This window comes from Physeter macrocephalus, chromosome 4 (genome assembly GCF_002837175.3).
Source record: "Physeter macrocephalus isolate SW-GA chromosome 4, ASM283717v5, whole genome shotgun sequence".
Classification (NCBI taxonomy): domain Eukaryota; kingdom Metazoa; phylum Chordata; class Mammalia; order Artiodactyla; family Physeteridae; genus Physeter; species Physeter macrocephalus.
Window position 1 is genome coordinate 59,950,660 of NC_041217.1, and position 27,091 is coordinate 59,977,750.

Below are 27,091 nucleotides of genomic sequence, written 5' to 3' on the forward strand. Positions count from 1 at the left end.
ATTTCTTTCATCAGTGTCTTATAGTTTTCTGCATACAGGTCTTTTGTCTCCCTAGGTAGGTTTATTCCTAGGTATTTTATTCTTTTTGTTGCAGTGGTAAATGGGAGTGTTTCCATAATTTCTCTTTCAGATTTTTCATCGTTAGTGTATAGGAATGCAAGAGATTTCTGTGCATTAATTTTGTATCCTGCAACTTTACCAAATTCATTGGTTAGCTCTAGTAGTTTTCTGGTAACATTTTTAGGATTATGTATAGTATCATGTCATCTGCAAACAGTGACAGTTTTAAGAAGTCAGTCTTTTTTAAGAGACAGATCACATTAGAGACTGATTGCTTTGGAGACAACATTGAAGGATAAATTGAAAGGAAGCTTATTTTAGGAAAAGTGAAATTGAACAAAAATTTGTTACCACTAATTGTAATAGTCATGATAGCGAATTTGAAAAATAAAAATTCATGTATCTGTTAACATTTGATGTGTTTGATGTGTTTTGGAGACCTATTTTGCCAAAAGTTGTCTTTATTCAATATGGTCTTATTTCTCATGAACTGTAAAGTTTGATTTGGTACATTTAAAAAAATTTTTATTGTAAAGTTAAATAGCTGGAATAACAAGCTGTGAGGTGGAAACCAAAGGTTCAAAATTATTACACCTCATCATCTCCTGTCTCTTTATGAGCCTGACCTTGGTGCAATTACTGGTTAGTCACTTAGTTAATATTCTTCACCAGTCAGGGTTGAGTTGGACTCCTTGGTCATACAATGGTATAGTAGAAAACAATGGGAATAGAGGCAAGGAGGTCTATATTTCAGTCTGGGCTCAATTACTGTCCAGCTCAGTTATTTCAGTGGAAGGGATTCTGTATATTTTTTATTTTTCTCATTTGTAAATCAGGGAGGTTTATTCATTCCTTTTGATGGTCCCTTTCAGTTTTGCCTTTTCTAAAACGTGTAAATGAAATCATACAGATGTACCCTTTGAGTCTGGTTTCTTTCCCTTAGCATGGTATGTTTGTGGGTATTGTAGCTCAGTTTTATCTCTTTCCTCCTTCCTACAAAATGTTGAAGAAGTATCAAATGTGTTGCAGTAGTAAATAGAAGTTATAGATTATTGCTTTTGTGTTTGAGAGGTGGGAAACATAAAGAAAGGTAGCATGTGATCTGGGCACTGAAAGGAGTTGAAAAGCTTGAAACCTCTGCAAATCTGGGAAGTATGAACTATTTGTCAAGAGAGGAAACCTTTGCATATTTCATCCTTGACTGCTGACTACGAAGAAAGAAACAGAACTTCCTGGGAGAAGAGGACTTGCCAATTCTTAAACTCCATGTAAATTTCACCTATCTCTCAGCTGGGCCTTCACTGTAACTGGTGTCCTTGGATTCACTTCTAATGATTCTCTGTCACATTCCTCATTACATATTCCCAAATCTTTTCTCTTGTCCAGAACTTTCCTATCTTATTTCTGTTTTGCTGTTTTTGTTTTCTGAAAATGACTACCTTTTGATTACTTAGAAAGTTGTAGCTATCTGATTTAGCCCCACCACCTTCCTCCTCATCACTTTACATTTTTTCTGTTTTCACCACCTTCTCTTTTTCTTTTGCATCTAAGAAAGAAATAACAGGAATTCCCTGGCTTTACAGTGGTTAGGACCCCACACTTCCACTGCCGGGGGCCCGGGTTCAATCCCTGGTTGAGGAACTAAGATCCCACAAGCCATGTGGTGTGGCCAAGAAAAAAAAAGAAAGAAATATCCTTCTTCTTCTTCTCCATTATTATAATCCTCTACATTTCCCTCTTAATTCTGTCTCTTCTCATATCCTTCAGGTTCATGCCCCTTTTTGTTCTTAACATCTTCAGTGTATCTCTTCCTATAGAATATTTCCTCTCAATCTTTCAATAGACTCAGTTTTCATCAGCCTATAAACCTTTCCTTCCACCCTGTCTACCCCTTTGAACTACCATCCTCTCTCGCTCCCACCACTGCTAGACTTACTGGAATAAATGAGCCCCACTTAGCACCTTGACTTCATTACCACCTGCTTTTTTCTTTGCTTCTTGTTATCTGGATGTGTCCCCAAAACTTTTTGCAACTCTTTGGTCATTGTTGATGTTTTTCTTTTACTGTTTTAATATAAAAGCAGTAATTGTAAAAACCTGTATGTGAACATGTGTGTATGGTTTAAGCACTCATGTGTCTACCACTCTGGTCACAAAACAGTTACCATGTCCCGGAAGGCCACTGTAGGTCCACTCTGATCATATGCTTCTACCACAGAGGTAACCATCATCCTGAATTTAGTGTTAATGATCACATTGCTTTTCTTTCCATTTTTTTCATCTATGTATTTATTATCCTCAAATAATATATTACTTAGATTTGCATTTTGTAAGTTGAATCGTACTATATATATTCTATGACTGGTTTCTTTTGTTCAACATGTTTTGGGAGTTCATCCAAGTTGGTACATATATCTGTAATTCATTTTCACTGGATATATAATCCCATTATATGAATGTATCACAATTTTTCTATCCATTCTATTACTGATGGACATTTTCATTGTTTTTAGACTTTTGCTATTGTAAACATTACTGCTATAAATAATTTTGTACTTATCTCTTGATGCATATGTGTGAAAAAGTCTTGAGAGTATTTACTTAATAGTGTAATTGCCGAACTTTTTCCAGTGTTACTCAGTACTGCCAGCCACAACCAATTTTCCAAAGCGTTAGTACTGATTCATACTGGTAGCAACAACAGACAAGAATTTCACAGTCTCGCCAAAACTTGCTATTAACCAACTTTGTAGTTTTAGCCAATCTAGTGGGTGTAAAATGCTATCTCATTGGGATTTTATTGTATTTCCCTAGTTTCCAAGGATGTTGAATATCCTTTCTTGCGTTTGTGGGCCATTTATGTTTCTTCTTTTGTGAAATTCTTATTCATTTCTTTTTCCTGTTTTATTTTTCTATTGGGTTTTTTTTTTTAATTGATTCATAGGAGTTCTTTGTGTGTTCTGGATACTAATCCTTTGTTGTTTGTATGTATTGCAAATATTTTCTCTTTTTCATTAATTTTACATAGTCCTTTAATGAACAAAGCTTGTAATTTTTTTAAAATTAATTAATTTAATTTATTTTTGGCTGTGTTGGGTCTTCGTTTCTGTGTGAGGGCTTTCTCCAGTTGCGGCGAGCGGGGGCCACTCTTCATTGCGGTGCACGGGCCTCTCACTATCGCGGCCTCTCTTGTTGTGGAGCACAGGCTCCAGACGTGCAGGCTCAGTAGTTGTGGCTCACGGGCTCAGTCGCTCCGTGGCATGTGGGATCTTCCCAGACCAGGGCCCGATCCCATGTCCCCTGCATTGGCAGGCAGATTCTCAACCACTGTGCCACCAGGGAAGCCCCAAAGCTTGTAATTTTTAAAGTAATTAAATTTATGTCTTTTCAAGTTTGGGGTCATGTAAAGAAATCCTTCCCTTTAACAAGGTTATAATGATATTCTCTTACATTGTCTTCTAAAAATGTAATAGTTTTGCACTTCACACTTAGGTCTTTAATCCTCCTGAAATGTTCTTTTTCTTTTACTTTTTATTTATTTTTTTTGGTATGGTGTGAATTGATCTACAATAATTCCATTTTTTTCCCCAAATTGATACCTAGTTATCCATTTATTGAAAACTGCATCCTTTCCTCACTGAGTTGCAGTACCACCTCTGTCACGTTTCAAGTGTCCAAAGATATGTGCTTTGTTTCCAGACTCTCTTTTCTGGTCTGTTTGTTTATCCCTGCACTGATATCACACTGTCCTAATTATTATAGCCTTGTGATGAGTCTTGATATCTTGATAGTGCAAGTCCCTCTACTTTTTGTTTTAAAGAACATGTTGGCTCTTTGCCTTTCTATTTAAATTTTAGATTCAGCCTGTCAATTATACACATGCCACCCCGAGAAAGAGAATGAAAGAAAAGAAGAAAGAAAATAACTTGTTGAGATTTTGATATGAAATTGCTTTGAATCCATAGATGAATCTGGGAAGAACTGATTTCTTTACAATGTTGTCTTTCAATAAGTGAGCCTTTATTTATCTCTTCTTTATTATTTTAAAATAAAGTTTTATAATTTTCTGCTTACAGGACTTGCTGTAGTTTGAGAGATTTAGTCCCAGGACTTTATATTTCCGAAGTGCTACAAATAAAATTGTTTAATTTTTTTTTCATTTGGTGTATAACAAAGGCAATTTTTAAATAGATTTTGTGTGTTGCAACCTTATTAAGCTGTCTTATTCTGATAATAAATTGTTATATTCCTTAGGATATTCTATATTCATAATCAGATTATCTAAGAAGGAAGTTTTCTTTTTCCCAGCTTATCTGTTTTCTTGCCTTATTTTGCTGGCTAAGCCTTCCAATAGCTAACACCCTTATCTTGTTCTTAATCTTAAAGGGAGTGCATTTAATGTTACTCTTTGTCAAGTTAGAGAAGCTTCTTTCTGTTCCTACACCTAGAATTTTTATCATAAGTGGATATTGAATTTTATCTGAGCATTTTTCTGCATCCTTTGAGGTGATTGTGTGATTTTCCCCCTTCAATGAATGTAGGTAATCATATTATGTGAATTTCTTTTAGCCCCAAACCAATCTTGCATTCTTGGTATAAATGCATCTTAGTCACAGTATTTTATCTTACTAGATAATTTTTGTTATTATTATTTAGGATATTTCCATATATTTAATGAGTAAAGCTAGCTTGTTTTTTTCTTTTTCTTTTTTCTTTTTCATACTTGTCTTTGTCAGGTTTTGGTATCAGGGTTATGCTGGCCTCATAAAATGTTAGGAAGTGTTTCCTTCTTTTTAACCCCATTCTGGAAAAGGTGAATAGGATTGGAATTATTTTTTCCTTGAATTTTTGGAAGCAAGCAGAGTAAAATTGTCTGGGCTTTTCATTTTCTTTTTGGGGCGATTTTTATCTACTAATTCAGTTTCTTCAAATGCTGTGGGACTCTTTGGCTTTTTTTTTTTTTTTTTCCCTTCTTGAGTCAATCTTGATAAGTTATAGTTTCTAGAGAGTTATTTGTTTCTAAGTTTTAATTTTATTGGTTCACAATATCTTTTTTGGTTTCTGTGACATGTTTTGATTGTGCCCTTTCTGTTATCCTTAAATTATTTGCTCCTTCCCTTTTATTTTATTTTAACTTACCAGATGTTTGTAAGTTATATGATTCTTTTGAAAGAACTGAGGTGATGTTTTTGTTATGTGTTTTTCCCCCTATTTCATTAATTTTTAGTCTTAACCTTTATTAATGCCTTTCTTCTGTTCTCTTTAGATTAATTTCTTTCTTCTTGCTCAGTACTTAATCCTTATCTTTTCTGTACCATTTGATCATAGTACTAAACTACCCTGTCCTTGCAGCTCTCTCTTCTCTGGCTCCTGAGGCACACTGATCTTGAAGGGGTTGTTTCCTACTTTTCTAACTGCTTCCTCTCTTTGTCTTTACATCTCCAATGTAGGTGCCCTCTTATCTTCAACCTTCTTTTCTCTATAGGTGGTCTCCAGCCTACCATGATTCGAACTTAGGATTTTTCACCTTTATGATGGTGCAAAAACCATATGCACTCAGTAGAAACCGTACTTCGAATCTTGAATTTTGATCTTTTCCTGGGCTAGATGCTGGGCGGCAGCAGCAGCCACAGCTCCCAGTCACCCACATGATCAGGAGGGGAAACAGCCAATATACTTACAACCATGCTGGACCTGTGCAGCCATTCGTTTTTCACTTTCAGTACATTATTCAGTAAGTTACATGAGATAGTCAACATTAAGTGTTCTGAGCACATTTAAGGTGGGTCAGGCTAAGCTATGATGTTCTGTAGATTAGGTGTGTTAAATGCATTTTTGACTCATGATATTTTCAATTTAGGAAGGGTTTATCAGAATGTAACCCCATTGTTAGTTAAGGAAGATCTATACATATATCCATTCTTAATTAATAGACATTTTTACTCTCCTGATATCAACTACCACTTCTCTGTGAATGAATTTAGGTAGAATCAGGGACCCATTCCTTGTCTTACCTCTTCCACTAACTAGCTATGACATCTTGAGCAATTGATTTAATATCCCTTAATCTCTGTTTCTTCACCAAGGAGGTGTTGTATACAAGATCTGTGAAGTTTACCTCAGTAATACTGTTCTAGTGACAACCTTATAAACTCTTCAGCTCTGGCCTCTGTCATTTCTAAATTCCTCTGGATCACCTTTCTTAGATGTTTTATTAGGGTTTCTCAAACTCTATACTATATCTTATGTTAAACTGCTTATGTAATTCACCCTCTCCCCCAACCTTTTAATTTCCCTGGTTGCTCCTTTGGATGTTGCTGTTTTCTCAGACATGCATTTGGTTTTGGCTCCCAGCATCCGTGTCTCTCCATACTGTCTTCATACTCAAGTCTGATTAGGGTTTGTGTGTGTGTGTATCTGTTCCCCTCTCCCTTCTTTAGCCCAGATTATATCGTTATGTTCTACAAGAATGATTTCTATGTAATGTCTACTTTCTTCTACCTCTCACCTCCCAGTGGAGCCTCAGCACCTTAATTTTTAAAAAATTACCTGCCTTAGACCTCTGCTTATCTGAGTTGTTGTCTAAGTATTTTTTTCACCAAACCATGCTTTGGATACCATACCTTTATGCCACCCCTCACCACCCCCAAGAGGCTGAGCCAGGGCACTGAAATAGTATTACCTGTAGGACACTGGAGTAGGCTTTGTAGCAGGGATACCAGAAATCAGTCAGTCTTGCATTATATAGTTACTTGTGATTTACAAGAAGCTTGTTATCGTTTTTATGAGAACTTGAAAATGGAACCAGTGTGTGGAATTTTTATGGTCTCCATGAGAGTGAAATATTTAGTTCTGGAAGACATCTTCATTTGGTGATATGTTAATCTCTAAGTGCTTGTCTCTGTTTTTCAAAATCTTATCTTCTTTTAGCGTTGTTGATTTATTTAATATATCTTGAGCATGTTTCTCTAATGGTGCACAATCTTAAAATCTTGATGTTTAAATAATGATTTCCTGCATCAAGATAGAGACAGCAGCTAATGACAAAATGTGCAGCTTTAAAATAGTGAAACTTCTCTATGTGGCTTATGGAAGTGACCCTAGTTACCTTAAATTTTATTTCATACTAGTTTCTCACTACTTGACACAAGCATGTACTCTTTTAATTTCATTAGCTGTATATGTCTAAGTAGTTCTATATTTCCTATCTATGAGAAATTTTAGGAAAAACCATAAGAGAACAATCACTATGGGATTTTTCAAGGAGGTGAAATATATGTACACTTTTTTAATAATTATCTCAAAGAAACCTTAAATAGCTCTTGTGAGTCATGTGATCTACCTAATTATTCTATTAAAGTGATACATTTGCTAGCAGTTAGCTAGGATATATAATGGCAGAAGTTAGCACCCTTTTAGAAATACTGCCTGAGGTTTCTAACTTGTACTCTTTTAACTGGTCTGTTCTATGTGCACACACACAGGGGTGAGTATGAGAAGATGAGGTGTTCCTGTGGTAGGAAATGGAAGCTCAGTACCATGTTCACATGACTCAATGATTCTTGCAGGTTCCCATAGTCTGTTATATTTTATTCAGTACAAAGTATTCCGGTTATTTCTAAGTAAGAGCTGGATATAGTAATTTAAAAACAATGTATTATATCACTTAGAAAATATTTCTGGGTATTAGGGTGGTATGTCTTTCCATAGATTAGTCCTATTCTAACATTAGATTGCAGCATATGTGGTTAAAGGACTGACATAACATTTAGAAAATTATAATGATAGCAGAGCCCTTGCTAATTAGATGCACGCCACAATCTATACTTTGGGATTGAAGAAATTAGTAAAACCATTTTGTTTATCTTGTAACTGATTGCTTTTACTGTCAGATTGTCATTTATAAAGGCATTTTAAGTTAAGAGTAAATTCATCTCGGTCTTGGCAAAGTCACCTGTGAATTTCTTCTGTCCAAGCCAAGTACTGAGAAGGGAGAAACTAGAAGAGAGCCTTGGTACCCCCCTTAGAACTCTGTCTCTACCAGTCTTCATGACAGTATAATAATGATAATCTCTTCTTCAAGCCACCTTAGGTTTCATGCTTGTTCTGACCCCACTTGCTCCAATCACTGCTTTCCCTTCTGAACTAACACAATCTTATGATTGTAATTCATTATTTATAGTTTTGTTTCTGTTTCTTAAGCTTTATCTGTGTTCGTGTACTTGTCCTACAGTACTACCTTTAGAAGAAAAATCATTTTACTGTATTTCCTTGTTCTTTTGAATCTCTTCTCCTCCTTGGAGGTACTTAGAAAAACGCTTATACAAAATAGGTACTTGATAAATGCACCTGTTTAAGAAAAGTCTGGTACTTATTTCAGTTTTTGTGTTTTTAATAGTTATATTATTTTGCTTGCTTTCTAGGCACACAAACCAATGGTCTGGACTTTCAGAAGCAACCTGTGCCTGTTGGAGGAGCAATCTCAACAGCCCAGGCCCAGGCTTTCCTTGGACATCTCCATCAGGTAGAATGTTCTGCTCAACCATATGTGAGAGTAAAAAATGGAGGCATGGAATGCTAGGGCCTGGGGAAGTGATTCAGAATGTGGGACTGTTTAAGTTGATTAAAGCCTGGTGCTATCAGCATTTAATCATGTCATTCTGAATGGTTAGTATGGAATCCTATAGCTTAGTTGACTGTATAGCTATTGACCCCACAGATTTGTGAACAAAATAGTTCCTTGTTACAAACAATATATTTATAACAACTGGGTTACTGTTTTTGTGAGTGTGGTCTGTGGTGGCTGAAGGTAGTAAATGACAAAGTCACCCAAAATGATATAGCTCCCGTTGCCTGAGACCTGCTATGTAAGGTTTTGAGCTCACAGCTCACAGCCCTTCTTTAAAACAGTTTCAAACCATTTTGATTTGGGCTACTCAGAGCCTTTGCTTGACCGTGAACCCCCTGGTTTGGGGTTCAACTTTATTACCCTTATGTTACATGAATTTCTCCCAAGTCTAAAACAGGCTATGGATTCTATTCATCCATATTTTAGCTTTAAGGTATAGGGAAAGGGAATATAAAAACAAACATTGACTCCCCAAGAGTTTTGGGATGTGGGAACTGGTTGAAAATGGAAAGTAAATAAAACAATGAAAACATTTGGGAGATAGATTATCAGAGTGTCTCAACCCCTTGATTTATGTTAACATAAATCAAGATTTATTTATGATAAATTTATTTATGACTTACTAGAGCAATATTTTGTGTAACTTGGTGATCTTTACCTCAGATAAACCCTAGAACCAATTTAGTGTTCAAATTGTGTTTGTCAGCAGTGTTGGTGGTAGTGACTTTAGTGATGATAGTGCCTGATGGTATTAGTGGTGGAGGTTCAATGAAAAACACATATGGACATAAAATAATAGATATTCAATAATTATTTGTTTAACAAATGAATGAATGAATGGTAAAATATTTGGGAATACAGAGGAAGAAATGATTAACTCATCCTGTATAGTCTAAGACATTTATCGTAGAGAGGATGATTTTTGAGCCAAGTTTTAAAGGTTGTTGGGAGCTAGCTAAATGGAGTTGTAAAGGGATGCTCTCACTTTTTATTTTCAACTTTCTATTTTGAAAACTTTCAAATCTATAGAAAAGTTATAACCGTAGAACAATTTTCAACCAAAAGCTCTTCATCTGGCATCACTAATTGTTACTTTATTACCATATATGCTTAATCTGTATGTGTTTGTGTTTGTACACATACATTTTATGTGTGTATATATATATATATATGTCAACTTGTCCCATTATTGTGATACTGAATTTGATCATTTGATTAAGGTAGAGTCTCAGATTTGTCTACTGTAAAGGTAACTTTCTTCCTCATAATTAGTAAATAATGAGGAGATAACTTTAAGACTTGTAAATATCTTGTTCCTCAACAAACTTTTACCCAGAAACATCATGATTTAAATAAAATTACAAAGAAACTTTATCTCCTTTAAATCTTTGTACCTGAAACTCTTTCCTCTGGCTCTTTGACTGACTTCTTAGCCTTTGGTCTTAAACATACTATCTTTTCATATAGTTCTCCCTTGGTTACACTATGTCTAAAATGTGTTCTTCAGAAATCTCTGGATTTTGTTCTGTTTTAGGTGCTTTTCTTCTCTTTCCTCTCTGATTTTTGTTTTTTTGGGGGGAGGTGGTTCTTATTTCAACTCACAGGACTTTCAGTTTAAATAAAGGACACAGCACTCAGTTAATTTTAGTTAGCTCTGAACTCTATACTGATCTCCATACCAATACTTATATTTAAGTTCAGGAAATCTTGATGCTATGTGGTAAATCCAAAATGGAACTCTTATCTTCATGTTAATGACACTACCATTTTCCGAGTCTTCCAAATTTGAACCTGGAATAATACATGACTTTTTTTTTCTTCATCTGTATCCAGTCAGTTGCCACGATCCTATGTAGCACCTTGAAATACTTTTCATGTTTCCTACTTCTAATTCCCACCGCTGCCATTCTAGGGTTGGTTTCCATTTATTCTATCCTAGTTTATATAACAATCCAGTTATTTTGTACAATGTTGCTCAATTTGGATTTGTCTGATGTTTCATCACAATTAGATCAGGTTATATACTTTGGGAAGGAATACACTATAAATAACGCTTGGTTCTAACTCAGTAAAACATAAATTTGTAGAGGCTTGTTGATGACAACCTCTAATGATGGATGTCAACAGTATTAGACTAGAACTTCCCCGATTTCTTTACTTAATAGGTCCAGCTCGCTGGAACAAGTTTACAGGCTGCTGCTCAGTCTTTAAATGTACAGGTAAGCTGGGACATGGGATTATGGATCAACTTTTCTATTCAGTTTTACCATATTTTTCTAATTTTCTGTAATGAGTATGCAATAATTTTATAATGAAAATACTTAGAATTATTACTTTTTTTCTTACTGAATCTCATAAAGATTTAAATAATGATAATCGTTGCCATTAATGAAAAGCCATTTTATATTATGCCACTGTGAATATCCAAAGGTGAACAACAAAAGTCTACTTTCAAAGTTTTATATGTAAGTTCAGTAAAAATGTTTCTCAGTTGTACAGCCATAACACGTGCCTAAACACAAAGCCAAAGAATACCTTAAATGTCCTTTTGTTTCCAAATGTCTTTTTATTTGTCATTTTTCATATCTTAGGAAAACACTATAGTATAGGAAAGAGCACTGGAATGAAAGACAGAGGTCCTAGGTTTGAATTCTCATTCTGCCACTAACTAGCTGTTTGAACTTTTGGCAAGTCACTTAACCTCCTGGGGTGCATTTTTTTCTTATACAGTTGGCCCTCCCTATCCCCGGGTTCCACATCTGCTGGTACAGAGGGCTGGCTGACTGTGAGGGACTTGAGCATCCACAGATTTTGGTGTCCATGGGGGGTCCTGGGACTAATCCTCTGTGGATACCAAGGGGCAACTGCATGTATTTAAGTGGGGAAGTTTAGAAGATCGCCAGGGGTCCTCTCTGTTCTAAAATGTTGTGAGTTTGAGGATTGCAATTAAACATATTTAGAAACATTAATGGGCTTCATACAGTCAAAATTTTGAAGACAACACTTAAATCTGGGTGCTTTGTTTCTATGAACCATATGGTAAAACGTGCAAAGTTCAAGTATTATGCATGACTCCATAATATTTCAATCAACCTGCTGCTTCCTTTCATTATAGTGTTTAGGTAACTAACAGTCAAGAGGAAAAAACAGTATTCTGTAAGGTTGATTTCAGTGTTGCTAATGACCTCGTGTTGAGCATTCCATGAAACCGAGTAGAGTATGGACCTAGTAACACATGGAGACAAGAAGAGAAAAGAAAAGGAGATAATGTGACCTTCCTTTCTGAGAGAGAGGAGGCGGAAAATTGCCTTGGTTGCCATGGTAAACTTTCATCCCTTAGAGAGATGTTGGCAAACAGGCTGTATCTCCAGTGCGGAATGTTTACAGTCTTGCACTGTAATTATCTCTCAATGACTGGCAGAATTAATCAGAGCCTTTATGTTAATTTAGCCTTGCTGCAGTCCCCAAAACAGGTGGTGGGAAATATGCAAATCTATGCAGAATTTTCATGCTCTGCATAACCAGTTTTAATTACCATAAAATTTTCTCCCAGTGCCCCTTTCCAGGAGTATGTTCTCTTTCCCTCTTGACTGCAGCATTTTCCCTCTAAGTTTGTGTGTTACTTGATGGGGGATGCTAAATTTATAGTTCTTCAAAATATTAGACGAAAAGTTCTGTGGGTCAAGTAATCAATTTATAAGATGGTATATAAGGAAGTTTTAGACTGACCACCAAAGACATGTCAAAATGTTGGAATGGAGGGTCTGTCTAATGTAAACATAGGTTGAAATTGTATTCTTCACTTACTCCTTATTTCCAGAGTTGAGGATTTGGGTTTGTGAAAAATTCTGTTGACTTGTGGAGGACCAAATTATTTTTTCTTCTTAAAAATTATAATTGCAGCTTTGCTGATATTGGAACAAAAAGTCTGAAAACTTAATATGTAAAATTAGGAAAATACAAAGGTTTAGAAGAAAGGAAAAGAGTGAAATCAGAAAACTCATGATTAGATAAGTCTGTATTGTAAATAATTCTTAAAACATGGAATTGTGAGTACATTTTTTTTAAATCAACTATTTTAAATCTTTTATCCCTCCCTCACCTCAGTCTAAATCTAATGAAGAGTCGGGGGATTCACAGCAGCCAAGCCAGCCTTCCCAGCAGCCTTCAGTGCAGGCAGCCATTCCCCAGACCCAGCTCATGCTGGCTGGAGGACAGATAACTGGGGTAAGTTTTCACTGAGAGATTTGTAACAAACTTTCTCTGTGTCAGAACTGCCATTGGGGGACTTCCCTGACAGTCCAGTGGTTGAGACTTTGCCTTCCAGTGCAGGGGGTGTGGATTTGATTCCTGGTCAGGGAGCTAATGTCCCACATGCCTCACTGCCAAAAAACCAAAACATAAAACAGAAGCAATATTGTAACAAATTCAGTAAAGACTTTAAAAAAATGGTCCACATCCAAAAAAATCTTAAAAAAAAAAAAAACTGCCATTGGCCAATATCTAATTAGAACTGTTGGCTGTAGCAGACAGTAACACAGCTATGCCTGGCACTATTATGTCTATAAAGGAACTTCCTGCACCGTAAGCAGCTCTGAGAAAGGAACTATCTTTGTCACGAGTTTTCAGGGTATTTTTTCTTACTATTACAGATATGCTCTGGGTAAACTAAGGACTTTTTAAAATTCACGTTTCAACCATTGCTTCATCATGCAGTGGCGTCACGATCCCATGGTTGAGACAGTTACAGTGATGAAATTGTAGTTGTCAGTTTGGAGTTATAACATCACTGCAGAGTAATGGATTAGTACCTACAAAAGAAAAACATTTTAAGTTACCATATAGCGTTCTAAAATGAAACCTCTGATCTCGTATCCTAGCTCTGTAGTTTACTGTATTGGCTAATTACTTCGTCTCTGTGCCTCGGTTTTCCTTCAGTTAAATGAAGATGTTAATAATACTTATCTAACAGTATTGTTTTAACGATTAAGAGTAATAACATACATAAAACTCATAGAACAGTGCTTGGCATGTAGTAGCATTCAATAAATGTCATCTGTTTTTATCGGTAGTAAATTGGCCTGTGCAAATATATTAAGCTTTTAACTTTTGAGCTGTCTTCACCTGAGACATCATTAAAAATATTTTTCCAATGTTGAAAATTTGTCTATTAAGTTATCTTTTGGGGGGGTGTCGAGAGGAGTGGTAAGGAAGTTATTTGTTATTCAATTCACATCACGTCAACCCACAAAATTTTTTATTTCCTTCATTTCAGTTAAGTTTGTTTTGGCAGTGGTGGAAGGCTGTTTTAAGAACTGTTGCAAACTTGTTTACAAAATCCCATCAGTAGAGATTAATATATGTTTACATATTATATAAAATATTTATAAACTTGTATCTCGAAGCGTATTGGGTTTTTGAATGATTTGATTTTGATTCTTATATCTCTAATGCACAAACTGTATTCGGACCCTTTTTGAAAGAGGATTGTGCCATTAAGTGACTGTACATGCGCTTCAGAATATTCCTTCTTGGTTTGATCAGAACATGTCACCAAAAAGAAGGTAGAACATACTTATCACTTTAAGTGTGTTTGAAATAAGTTGCATTATGAAAGCAAGTTTAAATCTTCAAATACATTTCCTGTTTTGTTTGGGTTTTGTTTTGAGTGACTAGTGTTTACAATAGTTGGAGACACTTGGGATTCCAGGTTCAGAGTGGCTGGAGCTTCTATTAAACTTGGGCATTAGGATTCATTTGCATGTAAAGAGAGCGGCTGTCACCACCTGTTTCACAGAGATAATGTGTTGGACAGAGGATGTAAAGTTGCAGAGACCCAATCCTTTCAATAACAGAAAAGGCTGTTGGGGAGGAGGCTGTAGCGACTTGGAAAAGAAACAAATGGACCTCATATTCTTTAGTCATATCTTAGGACATAATGAAAATGATGGAATATGGCAGGGATTCATGCTAATGGGAAGCAGCTGGGCCTTATCAGTTCTTTCCTGGTCAGATCCAGCATCCTTGTTCCTCATTCATCTGACTAATCACTTGCTGTTCTGTTGGGTGTAAATTTCTTTTCATATCCTGTCAGCATTGATTCTTTTTTTTCTTGCTTACTAGTTAATTACTTTTTTGCCTGAACCCTAGGGCCTTGGACAAGCTTGAATGATTAAGTCCAGAGTGAGGACCACCATTTTAATTTAAATGGTCTGCTAGTACTGGTAGCTTGATGGCTGATGAACATTTTATTTTAGCCTCATGCTAGCCATGTGAAGTTGGGTAGCTTAGGTTTAATACCACTTGAGTTGCTTACTTCACTTGCATTAGAGGCCAGTCTCCTTCAACCCTTTCCGACTGTTTGTCCTGATTTTGTTTAGCTGACTTTGACGCCAGCCCAGCAACAGTTATTACTACAGCAGGCACAGGCACAGGCACAGCTGCTGGCTGCTGCAGTGCAACAGCATTCCGCCAGCCAACAGCACAGTGCTGCTGGGGCCACCATCTCAGCCTCCGCCGCCACGCCCATGACTCAGATCCCCCTGTCTCAGCCCATCCAGATCGCACAGGTGAGTGAGTAACTCTCATAGCTGGGGCAGGAAGGGAGGAATAAAATGGCAGGTTTTCTTTGGTATTAAGCTTACTTTCTGATTGTTAGTGTGAGGTAAGTGGGTGTAGCCTTCTTTACCACTGAACTAGAAATAATACATTTGTTTGCTTATTTGAGTTGATATTATAAACACATAACTGATTATTTGAATAACTGACTGTTTATATTAAGTGACAATTCTTGAATAATTGGCTGGCATATTTCTGAAGCAGGGGATTACTGTATTTATTTTAATTAGCTAATTACAGCAGGCATGGGTTCTGTCATGTGCTCTGCAGTGAATGTTGCCACCCATGTGTGAGAGAAACTGCGCGTCATCTTTCTGCTAGAGTGATTAGCTCTGTGCAGAATTGCATTAGAGTGTTGTTTGGCTTTAATTTTCGCATTTTAGGGCAAAGTATCCAGAGATAATAAAAATTTATTTAAGAGGCATAGACAGTTCTACCAAGGAGGAAAAAAGGTAAATGAAATCCTTTATCTCAAGGAGAGGAAAAAAGTATAAGTATTCATATCAGTGAAATGTATGAAGAGTTATTATGAGTCTAGTGCAGATAATTATCTTTATCCCCCCAGAGAAGGCTCAGAAATAGACTTAAATTGTAGCTAGAGTTTGACTAAACATTAAAAAAGAACCAATTAACTAAAAGTGTACAGAATAGATGTCAGGCTAATCTTTATGACTATTATATACAATCTTTATCAAGATCATGTTTTTATTTTGGCCATTTTTTTCTTCACCAAATAAATGTTTTTAGTGCCTAAGCTGTGAGACTCTATGTTGACATTATTCTAATAATATACATGAAAGCATGTTGAAAATTATACTAGGCCAATATAAGCAAGTTTAATATGTTGTAGATCAGATTTTTATATAGATAGCTTTTTTAAAAAAATTATTACACTGATTTCTCAGTTGAGTTAGATAGGCTGGTGCCACATTTCATGAATCATTATAAATCTTTTATCGATGCAAGTTCAGATGTAGCACTCTCAGTTTTTGCTTAACAAGAGAAAACTCTAATCAAACACTTAAAAACTCAACATATTCTTTTCTCACTTGAGAGAAAAACCTATATTGGTCTCCACATGTTAAAAACACAACCATAAGCATTTGTTCTGAGGGAATTTTAAATAACTATTGAAAATTAGATATAGCATAAGTCACAACACAATATATGCCCACAGAAATAACAAGTCCTTGTAGCAGCTCCAGGTTTCTTCACATGCTTTGTGAATGCACCCAGAGCACATCCTTGTTGGGAGTTTATAAGAATGTCAAATATTGACTCTTCTTTATTTGGATGGCAGAATTCATCATCTGGGAACCTTAAGATTAAGCAAGCTTTTATTTCAGAGTCTCCAATCCATGTTTTAATCCTAATTTTTTAGGATCTGCAACAACTGCAACAACTTCAGCAGCAGAATCTCAACCTGCAACAGTTTGTGTTGGTACATCCAACCACCAACCTGCAACCAGCGCAGTTTATCATCTCACAGACGCCCCAGGGCCAGCAGGGTGAGCGCCTCCTTAGAGCTTATTAGTGTTACGTTACACCAAGGCTGTCCACCTGTGTGACATACATGCTGACTACTGTCATTTTGGCCCAGAAACTGTCCATTAGAACAGGGTTTTTATTAAATTTTATTTAACTTTAAGCTCAGCATTCATGTTGAGAAAAATATATTTTTTTGTCATGCATACCTAATTATTGAAGGTCATCCTTCACTGCCTTTCATCTGTTTAATCAATAAGGAGGACCACGAGTTTGGCCAAAATTCTAAATTAAATCCTTCAACATGCTGAACATACATTGGATAAATTGCTTTTATGTTTTGATAGTTTTTCATGGGAGTGTGTTCAAAGAATGGGCTGAGCATTGTAAGTATATGCTTCTAACAATCATTTGTTTTCTTTTAAAGTTTAAGAAGGAGAGGGTGTCATGTTAGAAATTGTGCAAATTTTGTGAATTATAAAAAACATCTTCAAGGCCTTTTAGTGCTGAATATTGTTGTGTTACTGCTCTGTAAAGTTCAGTCATGTTTGTAATGGAATCAGTATAGACAGTGTCAGAGTATCAAGGCTTCAACTCAAGGAACATTTGTGCATCTCTATTGATTCCTCATTATTTTTGTTTTTTAGCCTTTTTTCTTCTTGATCATTCATTCCAAAATCTTTTGTTGTATAAATAACCTATTCCACTTTTAATGGATAGGATAGCCTGCCCCTTTAATGAGCTAGACAGTTCTCTGTCCCAGCATATACTAGCTGTTTCTAAGGGCTTCTGGGTTAAGAAGTTGAGCTTTTTTTTTTTTTTTTGGAGTTTCAAGCTGCTTCCATTTAGAATACTTCTTCACTTTCATCCATTCCTTGGTAAAATAAAGAATTGGCCAATCAGAGAGGTTATTCACGTTACGCTAAAGACATCTACCAGTTTTAGTCTGTTCCATATCTTCTTGCCCAAATTGTATTTAACAAGACTGAATTTTAGGCAATAAGACATTAAGAGTTTTAAGACCAGTAAGACTATCAGGGGATCAGTTGGAAATTTTCACTTCACTTTCTCATTTTTTCTTTTGCCATTTGTTCAAGGTAATCTTTAATGTTTGATATAACATGTTTGTGTTTTATAGGTCTCCTGCAAGCGCAAAATCTTTTAACGCAACTACCTCAGCAAAGCCAAGCCAACCTCCTACAGTCGCAGCCAAGCATCACCCTCACCTCCCAGGTCGGTTTTCTTCCATGAGGGTTGCTTTCTTTTATCCTGTTGTCTTGAGACTCTCTGGGGATTTGTTTAACTTAAAACCACAACCCCTTAATAAAAATAATTCAAATAGTTTTCAAAAACTCACCAAAATTTCAAAGCTAGGCTTATCAGCTTGATAAAGCAGTGCTACCAAATTGATGTCGTCTTTGAAAATCTTCAAGGAGTCCCTATTTTCTTATATTTTCATTAAGAATAACTATGTTAGCACCAAATGAGTAATGAGTTCTGGCTTTTTGACCACCCTCCCCACCCTGATATTTGGCAGTAGAGATTACCACTTGAGCTAGACCTAGAGCCTGAGTTAAAACCCATCATTGCCCTTTGCTCTTTCTCAGAAACTGCAAAGAAGTTCTTATCTCTGTGTTTTATTCCATCTCAACTTTCAGATGTTGCTTTAGCTAATTTTTACCAGAGTTTAAGGCATCTAGAGGGTCTAGGCAGGTCTAGGCATCTAGAGGTTTAAGCTTTAGATCTAGTTCTGTTTCTTTCCTAGCTGTGACTTTGAGCATGTCATTTCATCTCTCTGCATCTCTGTTTCCTCATAGGTAAATTAGGTGATTGAACTAGCTGATCCTGAATTCTCCTTCCATCTCTGATTCTCTTTGTCCATAATTGTGGAAGTTATCAGTTAATACTAACAAATTACTAGATTTGACAAAATTCAGCAACTGTTTATGATAAAAACTCTTCTAGGAATTAGGAGCTAACTTTCCCAACCTGCTAAAAGGCATCTACAAAAAAAACATCATAAAGACTGAATACTTTCTCCCTAAGATCAGGAACAAGGCAAGGATATCCACTGTTACCACTTTTATTCAGCATTGCACTGAAGGGCCTAGCAAGGCAATAAGACAAAAATAAATAAAGGACATATAGATTAGAAAGGAAGAAGTAAAGTGTCTTAATTGGTAGATGACATGATTGTCTATGTAGAAAATCCAAATCCAAGGAATCCAAATCTAAGGAATCTACAAAAAACTTGCTGGAATTAATAATTGAGTTTAGCAAGTATGTAGGATACAAAGTCAATATACAAAAATCTATATACTAACAACAATCATTTGGAAATTGAAATTAAGAAGAAAAATATTTACAGTAATTAGGGATAAATTTAACAGAACATTTGTAAAACCTATATATTGAAAACTACAAAATCTTGCTGAATGAAATTGAAGAAGACCTAAATAAATGGAGAGATATAATGTGTTCATGAAGACTTTGGTTGTTAAAATGTGAGTTCTCTCCAAACTGATCTATAAATTCAACACAGTCCCAATTAATATCTACAGGCTTTCTTTGTAGAAATTTGCATGGTGTTTCTAACATTTGTACAGGATTGTAGAGGACATAGAATAGCCAAACAATTTTGAAAAGTAAGAAAGTTGATGTCAAGAATTATTATAAAATACAGTAATAAAGACAGTGTGGTAATGGCATATGAATAGAAATGGAACAGAAGTCCAGTACACTCACACATATAGAGGCAACTGATTTCCCACAAAGGTGCCTAAGGATTTCAGTGGGAAAAGGAAAGTCTTGTTTCAGGTGCTGAAACAATTTACTAGCCATAGGCCAAAAAAAAAAAAAAAAAAAAAAAATGAACCTTACTCCTTATTTCACAATGATACACAAAGATTAATTTGAAAAGGGTTGCAGACCTAACCTTCTAGAAGAGAACTTAGGGGAAAATCTTTGTATCCTTGTGTAAGATAGTGATTTCTTAAGTGGGACACAAAAAGCACTAACTGTAAAAGAAAACAAATGATAAATTTAATTTCATAAAAATTAAAAGCTTCTGTTGAAAAAATAAAAAGAAAAGCCACAGACTGGAAGAAAATATTCTTAAAACTTATATCTAATAAAAGACTTGTATCCAGAATATATAAAGAACTCACATACAACTCAATAAGACAACGTGGTTTTTTTAAAAGGGAGTGTATGCAAACTATTTGAAGATACTTCACCAAAGAAGGCACGTAAATACCCAATAAGCATATGAAAAGATGCTCAAAATTATTAGTCATCAGGAAAATGCAAAAGAAATATCACTACACACCCATTAGAATGGGCAAAATTAAAAAGACTATAATAATACCAAGTGTTGATGAGAATATAAAGCAACTACAGCTCTTATATATTGCCTGTGGGGTTGCAAATTGGTACAGACACTTTGGAAAACATCTTGGCAGTTTCTTATAAAGTTAAATATACATGTACCTTATGACTCAGCAGTTCTACTCTTAGAAATGAATGCATTTGTCCACATAAAGACCTGTGTATGACTGACTGTTCATAGCAGTTTTATTCGTAATCACCCCAAAGTGGAAACAGCCTAAACATTCATCAGCTGGTGAATAGATAACATGAATTTTGGCATATCTATATGATGGAATGCTACTCAGCCATAGAAAGAAATGTACTTCTGATACATTCAATGTCATGTATGAATTTCAGAAGCATTATACTAAGTGAAAGAAGCCAAACATAAAAGACTGTATACTCTATGATTCAATTTATATGGCATTTTACAGCAGACAAAACTATAGGGACAGAAATCGTGTCAGTGGTTGCCAGGGGATGGGGGTTGGGATGGGGATTGACAGCAAAGCACACAAGGAAACTTTTGGGGGTGATGGAAATTTTCTGCATCTTAATTGTGGTAGCAGTTATATGACTGTATAGTTGTCAAAACACATCAAACTGTATACTTTTAAATGGTGCACTTAACTGTGAATAAGCTGAATTATAAAAATGAGGTTGGAAAAAAGCCTATACCAGCAATTCCTTCCTGGCCTACAAGCTTTGTAAACAGTGGCATGGCTGTTGTAGCTTCATCCTGACTCCTGCTCACTGAATTTTACTCTACTATTTCTAGCTCTGGCCCAGTCCAGCCTGAGGTTTCTGTAGTTGGGGTAACTTATGTGTAACCACCCCACCAAAAGGTACCCAAGCTATTTTTAGTCCTATATTATTTGAGAACGGGGCTACTACAAGCCTAGAAATGAAGCAACCATCTGATAGTTGAGACTCACCTCTACTTATCAACCAGTTTCAGTGGGAAGTTACAACCACATAGAACTCTAATATGGTTGGTACAGTTTTGGGCTCCTCCAGATGGTCATATTAAAATTTTCTCAGTGTCAACATGCCAGAGAGATGAATTTTGTTGTCTTCATTGAAGCAGGATGATAGAGAGGAACGTACCCCTGGTGTAGGCCTGTGTAATTCCTCTTGTGCAGTTTTCAGGGCCAGTTAGTTCAGTTGGAGAAAGCATATTACTAATGAGGTCAAAGTTAGGGGTATATGACCCATTTAAATTACAAGAAAAAAGCACATAACCATGGACTTCATCTGTAATCTTGTCCTATAATCTCTCATCTGGGCTTCTGTTCACAGGAAGGGTTAACTGAGCAGCTATGATGCAGAGTCAGGCCAGCACGTCCCAGTAGTGAATACTCAGAAGGGTGGGTTCTACTCAGGGGTTGTGAACAAAACAGTGTAGCCTTGTGTTTGTGTAATAAGGAGATTTAATATTTTCTCTTTAAAAAAAAAAAAAAAGATTATACTCTCATGTCCCCAAATAAACTTTAGATGGATTTCAGTAATTAAATATTTTAAAAGACATACAAGAAGCTAGCAGAATATTAAAAGGAATTTTATCCAAGTTAGAAATAAGTCAAAGCTTTCTCAGATTTGAAGCAACAGAAGATATTAGAAAGGAAAAAAACAAAAGTTCACCCAAATGATAATTTAAGACTTATGTACACTGAAAAATAAAAGGAAAAAAGCAGATTGGGAAAATTACTTGTATTAATACAACAGACAAAGGCTTTATCTATAACATTTGATTGAGCTCTTTAAGGATAAGGATGAGAATAAGGATATCATTAATATACAAATAGGTTACAGATGTAAGTTCAATTCACATGAAACGAAATACAGATAATAATTAACACGTGGGGAAAATTTGGCTTTAAGTAATAAGAGAAATATGAATTAAGGAAACAGCAAAGTACAATTTTTACTCCCTGAGTTAGCAAAACATTTTTTAAAACTGCTAATACAAATCATGTGGAGAACATGGTATAGTGAGAACCAGCATTATGTGTGATGTGTACCAAAAGCCATGACATTGTTTATGGTGTACTCTTTATCCAGTTATAGAAAATCCTTTGTAAATTTTTCTCAAAGAACTAATTGCAAAGGTGGAAAAAAGAACTGTATGCACAAAGTTTTTCATTGTGGTGTTACCTGTTAGTGAAAACAAATGAAAAAGTGCCTAGCAAAGAAGAAATTGTTAAATAAATTATGATAATATTGCCTTTCAGTCAGCCTTTGAAAATAATTACCATGATTGAAACAACATAGGGAAAAAAATTAAAACATAATGTTAAGTGAGAAGAACAGAGTATAAAATTATGTTACCATAATTACAGTTAAGGTTAAGAATGTAGATCTGAGGGAGGATGAAAACTTCTAGGGGTAATGGATAAATTTAAGGCATTGTATATGGTGATGTTATATATTCATGGGTGTTTACTTATCTTCAAACTCATCAAGATGTATACATTATATGTGTACAACTTTTTTGTATGTCAGTCATACCTCAATTAAATAAAAGTTTACTCTTCGATTTTATGCCCTATGGTCCATTCCAATGTATTAATCATATTTTAAAAATTACTCTGATCTGTGGGATGTATGCCTTGTTAGTAGAGATTCGAAAATTGTAATTTGTGAGAAACATTTACAGATTAAATTTAGTGCAACAAATTAAAAACAGCATAAAAAATGTAGCTCTATGGACAAAAACTTTAACAAGTAGACAGAAGTGAAGCTATTGTTATTTAAACTGTAGGTGATTTACTTTTCCCCCTTAAAATAGTTTTAATAATCTTATATATTTTTTATAATATTGTGTTACAAGTTGGAGATATGATTGTGATAAGACAGGTATGGTCTCTGCTGTTTTGAAACTTATAGTTTAAATGGCGTGTTTATGATATAGATTCTTAAAAATAAAGACTGATTTATTAAATGGCATGAGATGCATGTATTCAAACCATTTGAAAACCCAAAGACAATGGATTTCATTTTTGTGTATTCAAGTCTTTTCCATAGACTTACATGTTTAACCTTAACTGTAATTATAGTGTATATAGCATCACACTCTGCTTTTCTCACTGGGTATTATGTTGTACCTTCTACAGTGACACATGGTCTTCATAGTTCTTGAATACAGCCGTTTCCTTAAATTGTTTATTTGCAGCCATTCCAGATATAAACTTAAATATCTTGGTGTATATTCTTATTCTTTTGTTCCTTCTCTAACAGCCAGCTACCCCAACACGCACAATAGCAGCAACCCCAATTCAGACACTTCCACAGAGCCAGTCAACACCAAAGCGAATTGATACTCCCAGCTTGGAGGAGCCCAGTGACCTTGAGGAGCTTGAGCAATTTGCCAAGACCTTCAAACAAAGACGAATCAAACTTGGATTCACTCAGGTAAGATGAACCCACCTTTAACTTAGGTTTCCCTCCTTGGCTGGGTCCAAATATTTACTTTCCATGTCCGAAGAGACTTCTAAGGAACAATATATTTCTCAGCCTTCTTTTTCAGTTTCAGACTGTAACTTCTTGTTAGCCATTTTCTGCATTTATAAGTTTAGACTTCCATCGTATGTATTCATTTATAAATTTATAATTTACTGTTAGGTTAAAATCGTTAAGATTTCTCTCAGAACACAGGCCTCTGAAATTAGAATAATACCAATACATGGTGAGAATTTAAAAGATTATGTTGGAGGATGATATAACTATACTGAGGGCTTTGTTATTTGAAAAACATCTGGTTCTAGACCTTCGTGCTACATATGTGTAAGATTGAGAGGAGTAAAGATTACAAGGTCTTTTATAGTAGCTGAAAGGGGAAATGTTTGAAAGACTTGTTTAAAACCATTTTTTGGAAGAGAGAAAGGGGTGGTGGACGGGGACACACACACACACACACACACACACACACACACTCACACACACACACACACACACACACACACACACACTAAGCCCAAACTGAGACTGATTAATCAAATGGGAGTCTGTTGAAGATGAAAATTCCAAATTAATTTTTTAAAATGTCACCTAGCAGAGGGCTTTTAAAGTATAATAAGCTTAATGGTTTAAACAGGTGTGGGGGTATATGGGTTTTTTCCCAAACACTCCTACTGACTCACTCTTTAATTAACCTGTCACAAGTAATACTTTTTAAAGCAGGAAGAGAATTAAACTGAATGACATTTATGTAAAATGATATAGAATCATTAGGTGAAATAAAATTACTGAAGTATAGATTGGATTGGGCATTTTAATGGAATCAGGAGAAACATGATGGTTTTTTTCCCAGAGAATATAATTACTGTTTGAAATTTAAGCCACCACTTAAATACTCTCCAAATTATTTTATGTTGAAAGTACAGTAGTGTGCCACCTACTCACTAGTGAGCCTAGTGCAGTCACTGGGCTCCTCCAAAATGACCTCCCTGTGTTTTTAAGAACAGGCTTTTATTCCTTATATTTCTTTGGTAATTTATTTTTGCTCAAAGAAACTATTGAGAACATAATTTTTTTTAATAGATGTAATTTTAGAGAAAATGCACTTATATTTGTGAGGAGTCTCAGTTGTGAAGAAACAAATTACAATTCAGAAAGATTTTAGTACTTTTGAAACATCTAAACCATGTGGCTTGTTTTCAAAAAAGAAAGCTAAAAGATACAACTAGATCGATAGGGGTAAATTAATAAGCTTAAATAAGTATAAGGTTGGCATGTTTAGCAATGCTTCAGCTCTTAGGCTATTAGCACAGCATACTCTTATGTTTCCTAGGAGATTGTTGCCTGAGTGATATGCCAGGGATATTAAGGCCTTTAAAAATCTTTAACTTTTACCCAGATAGTGGATTGCCTTTTTGGTGGCATTTGACCCAACATGCTGCCAGGGTTGTTGCGCTTTTTCTCTCTCTCTCTCTCCTTTTTCTATAAAAGAGCTTCCCTATGGTCTGGTGTTCTGCTGTATGGTTTTATTCTATTATTTGGCACAGCTCTTCCTTATTTTTCAAAATGACTTTGACTTTAGCAGTGGCAACATTTCACAAACCTTGACTGTGTAGACTAAGGCACATAATTACTGGTGCAGAATGGGAAGATCAATCTTTGTTTTTAAGTCAGGTACCTCAACTATAGTTTTTTAAACATTGCTTTGTATCTAATTTATTTATACACACACACAGAGGGTAAGTTAGACATTCCAGTTATTAGTTGAAACAAACAAATCCCTATTCTCTGAGTAAATATACATGTTATTAGGTGTTTTAAACAGTAGCTGTTTTCTCACTTTATAATTGGTTATTAAGGATTACTGTAGAAGTCATTACATAATTAGAAGGCATGCCATAGTCGTAACACCATGCATCATATGTGATACATTAATTGTATCCTAATCCCAGTCTTTGTTCCTTTTTTCCTTTGCTTTTTAAAATATATACATGTACTATAGTTCAGATACAATATAGTTCAGATTAGGGATATAATATAGTTCAGATTAGGTATGAGTCAACTGCTTCAAACATTTACTTTTGTGAAGGGGAGAACCTAAGATGGTTGTGAGTTACAAAAGCACTAAACCAAGCTTATATCAAATTAGTGAAAATTAGTATATTAACTGAGGTACCTGTTGCTTTTTAGTCAATGAAATCCTTTAAATGTGAAGTATAATTGTATTATAAATCTCAGTTAAGTGGATTTGTCATTTATTGCCATAGTTTTAGTTAGTTGATGGCATAGCTTTATTTCCAGCCACCAACTGAAGGCATTGTTCCTTATTTTGATGTGATTTCTGAATAGGTATTTCATTTTTTTAAATTGTCATTATTGTTACTTTTCATAGAAAGGTATTACAGAAGTTTGTGAAAAATTTTTAGTGAATTATGCATTTATAATGTCAGAAAACATTTATTACCATCTGACTTCTACAGCAGGTCTTACATTCAAAGAGTTACAGGGTTTAGTTGGCCTTAGTTTTCTAGGAAGCTATAATCTAAACAAATAAAGTGACCAAGACATGAATATATGTGACACACAACGCATAGTTTAATGCCTGACATGTAGTAGGCACCTAGTGAATATTTGTTGACTGAATGAAGTAAGCTTTAATAAATGTATAGAGATAACGCTGTAGATAAAATCTATAAATATATTTATGGATATATTTGTATCTAGAGATAATGAATAACACTTATGCTCTACTCACACTGTCCTGGTTCTTTGGGTTTTACTACAATTGGAAGGAAATCAATAAGCAGTCTACTTTTGCTCTCCTTCTGTGAGATAGTATATTTAGAGCTGTCAGTAAAACTTTCTGTGATGATGGAAATGTTCTGTATTTGTGCCATCCAGTACAATAGCCACTATCCACATGTGGCTATTGAGTACTTGAAAGGTGGCTAGTAGTGCTAAGGAACTAAATTTTTAATCTATCTGATTTTGAATTAATTTAAATTTGAATAACCACATGTGGCTGGTGGTTATTTAAATGCCTGTCTATCCTATGGGAAAGATTAGAATATAGATCAGTTGGAGTTCAGGTATTCTCAATGTCTCATTTTATCTTATAGTTCTAACATTTCTCCTCTGTTAGACTTTTTATCAGAAGTTGCTCACCAGTAAGAAATTGGAGTTTAAAAAGAAATGTTTTCTTTTCCCTGACTAACCCCTAATGCAGGTGCTAATAAACAATGTACTATCCAAAAGATGGATTGTAGGGGAGAGAAATCAAAGGACTGGGATAATCCTAATTCAAAATGAGTGTTGTCAGGATAGTTGGGAGTTGGCTGTCTCTAGTGGAATTAGCTATGTAGTATTTTGAACCAGAAATGTTGCTTTTCTGCCCTGTCACTGAACTAACTGAAATGAGAGCATGAATTATTTCCACCCCATGAGCTTCTATTATCTATATATACAATAACTATT

General features: G+C 35.2%; 1 protein-coding gene across 5 annotated transcripts in view; it reads left to right on the forward strand.

The window, feature by feature from the left end:
* The window catches only part of POU2F1 (POU class 2 homeobox 1), a 188,625-nt gene that overhangs the window by 129,632 nt on the left and 31,902 nt on the right, over positions 1-27,091 (forward strand). For all 5 annotated transcript variants that reach the window (XM_024116677.1, XM_028488674.2, XM_028488673.1 and 2 more), the window contains 7 exons: positions 8,484-8,584; positions 10,855-10,908; positions 12,797-12,916; positions 15,070-15,258; positions 16,689-16,815; positions 17,931-18,025; positions 23,399-23,572. In XM_024116677.1, the coding sequence (XP_023972445.1) occupies positions 8,484-8,584; positions 10,855-10,908; positions 12,797-12,916; positions 15,070-15,258; positions 16,689-16,815; positions 17,931-18,025; positions 23,399-23,572 (860 nt within the window). The remainder of the gene's footprint in view (positions 1-8,483; positions 8,585-10,854; positions 10,909-12,796; positions 12,917-15,069; positions 15,259-16,688; positions 16,816-17,930; positions 18,026-23,398; positions 23,573-27,091) is intronic.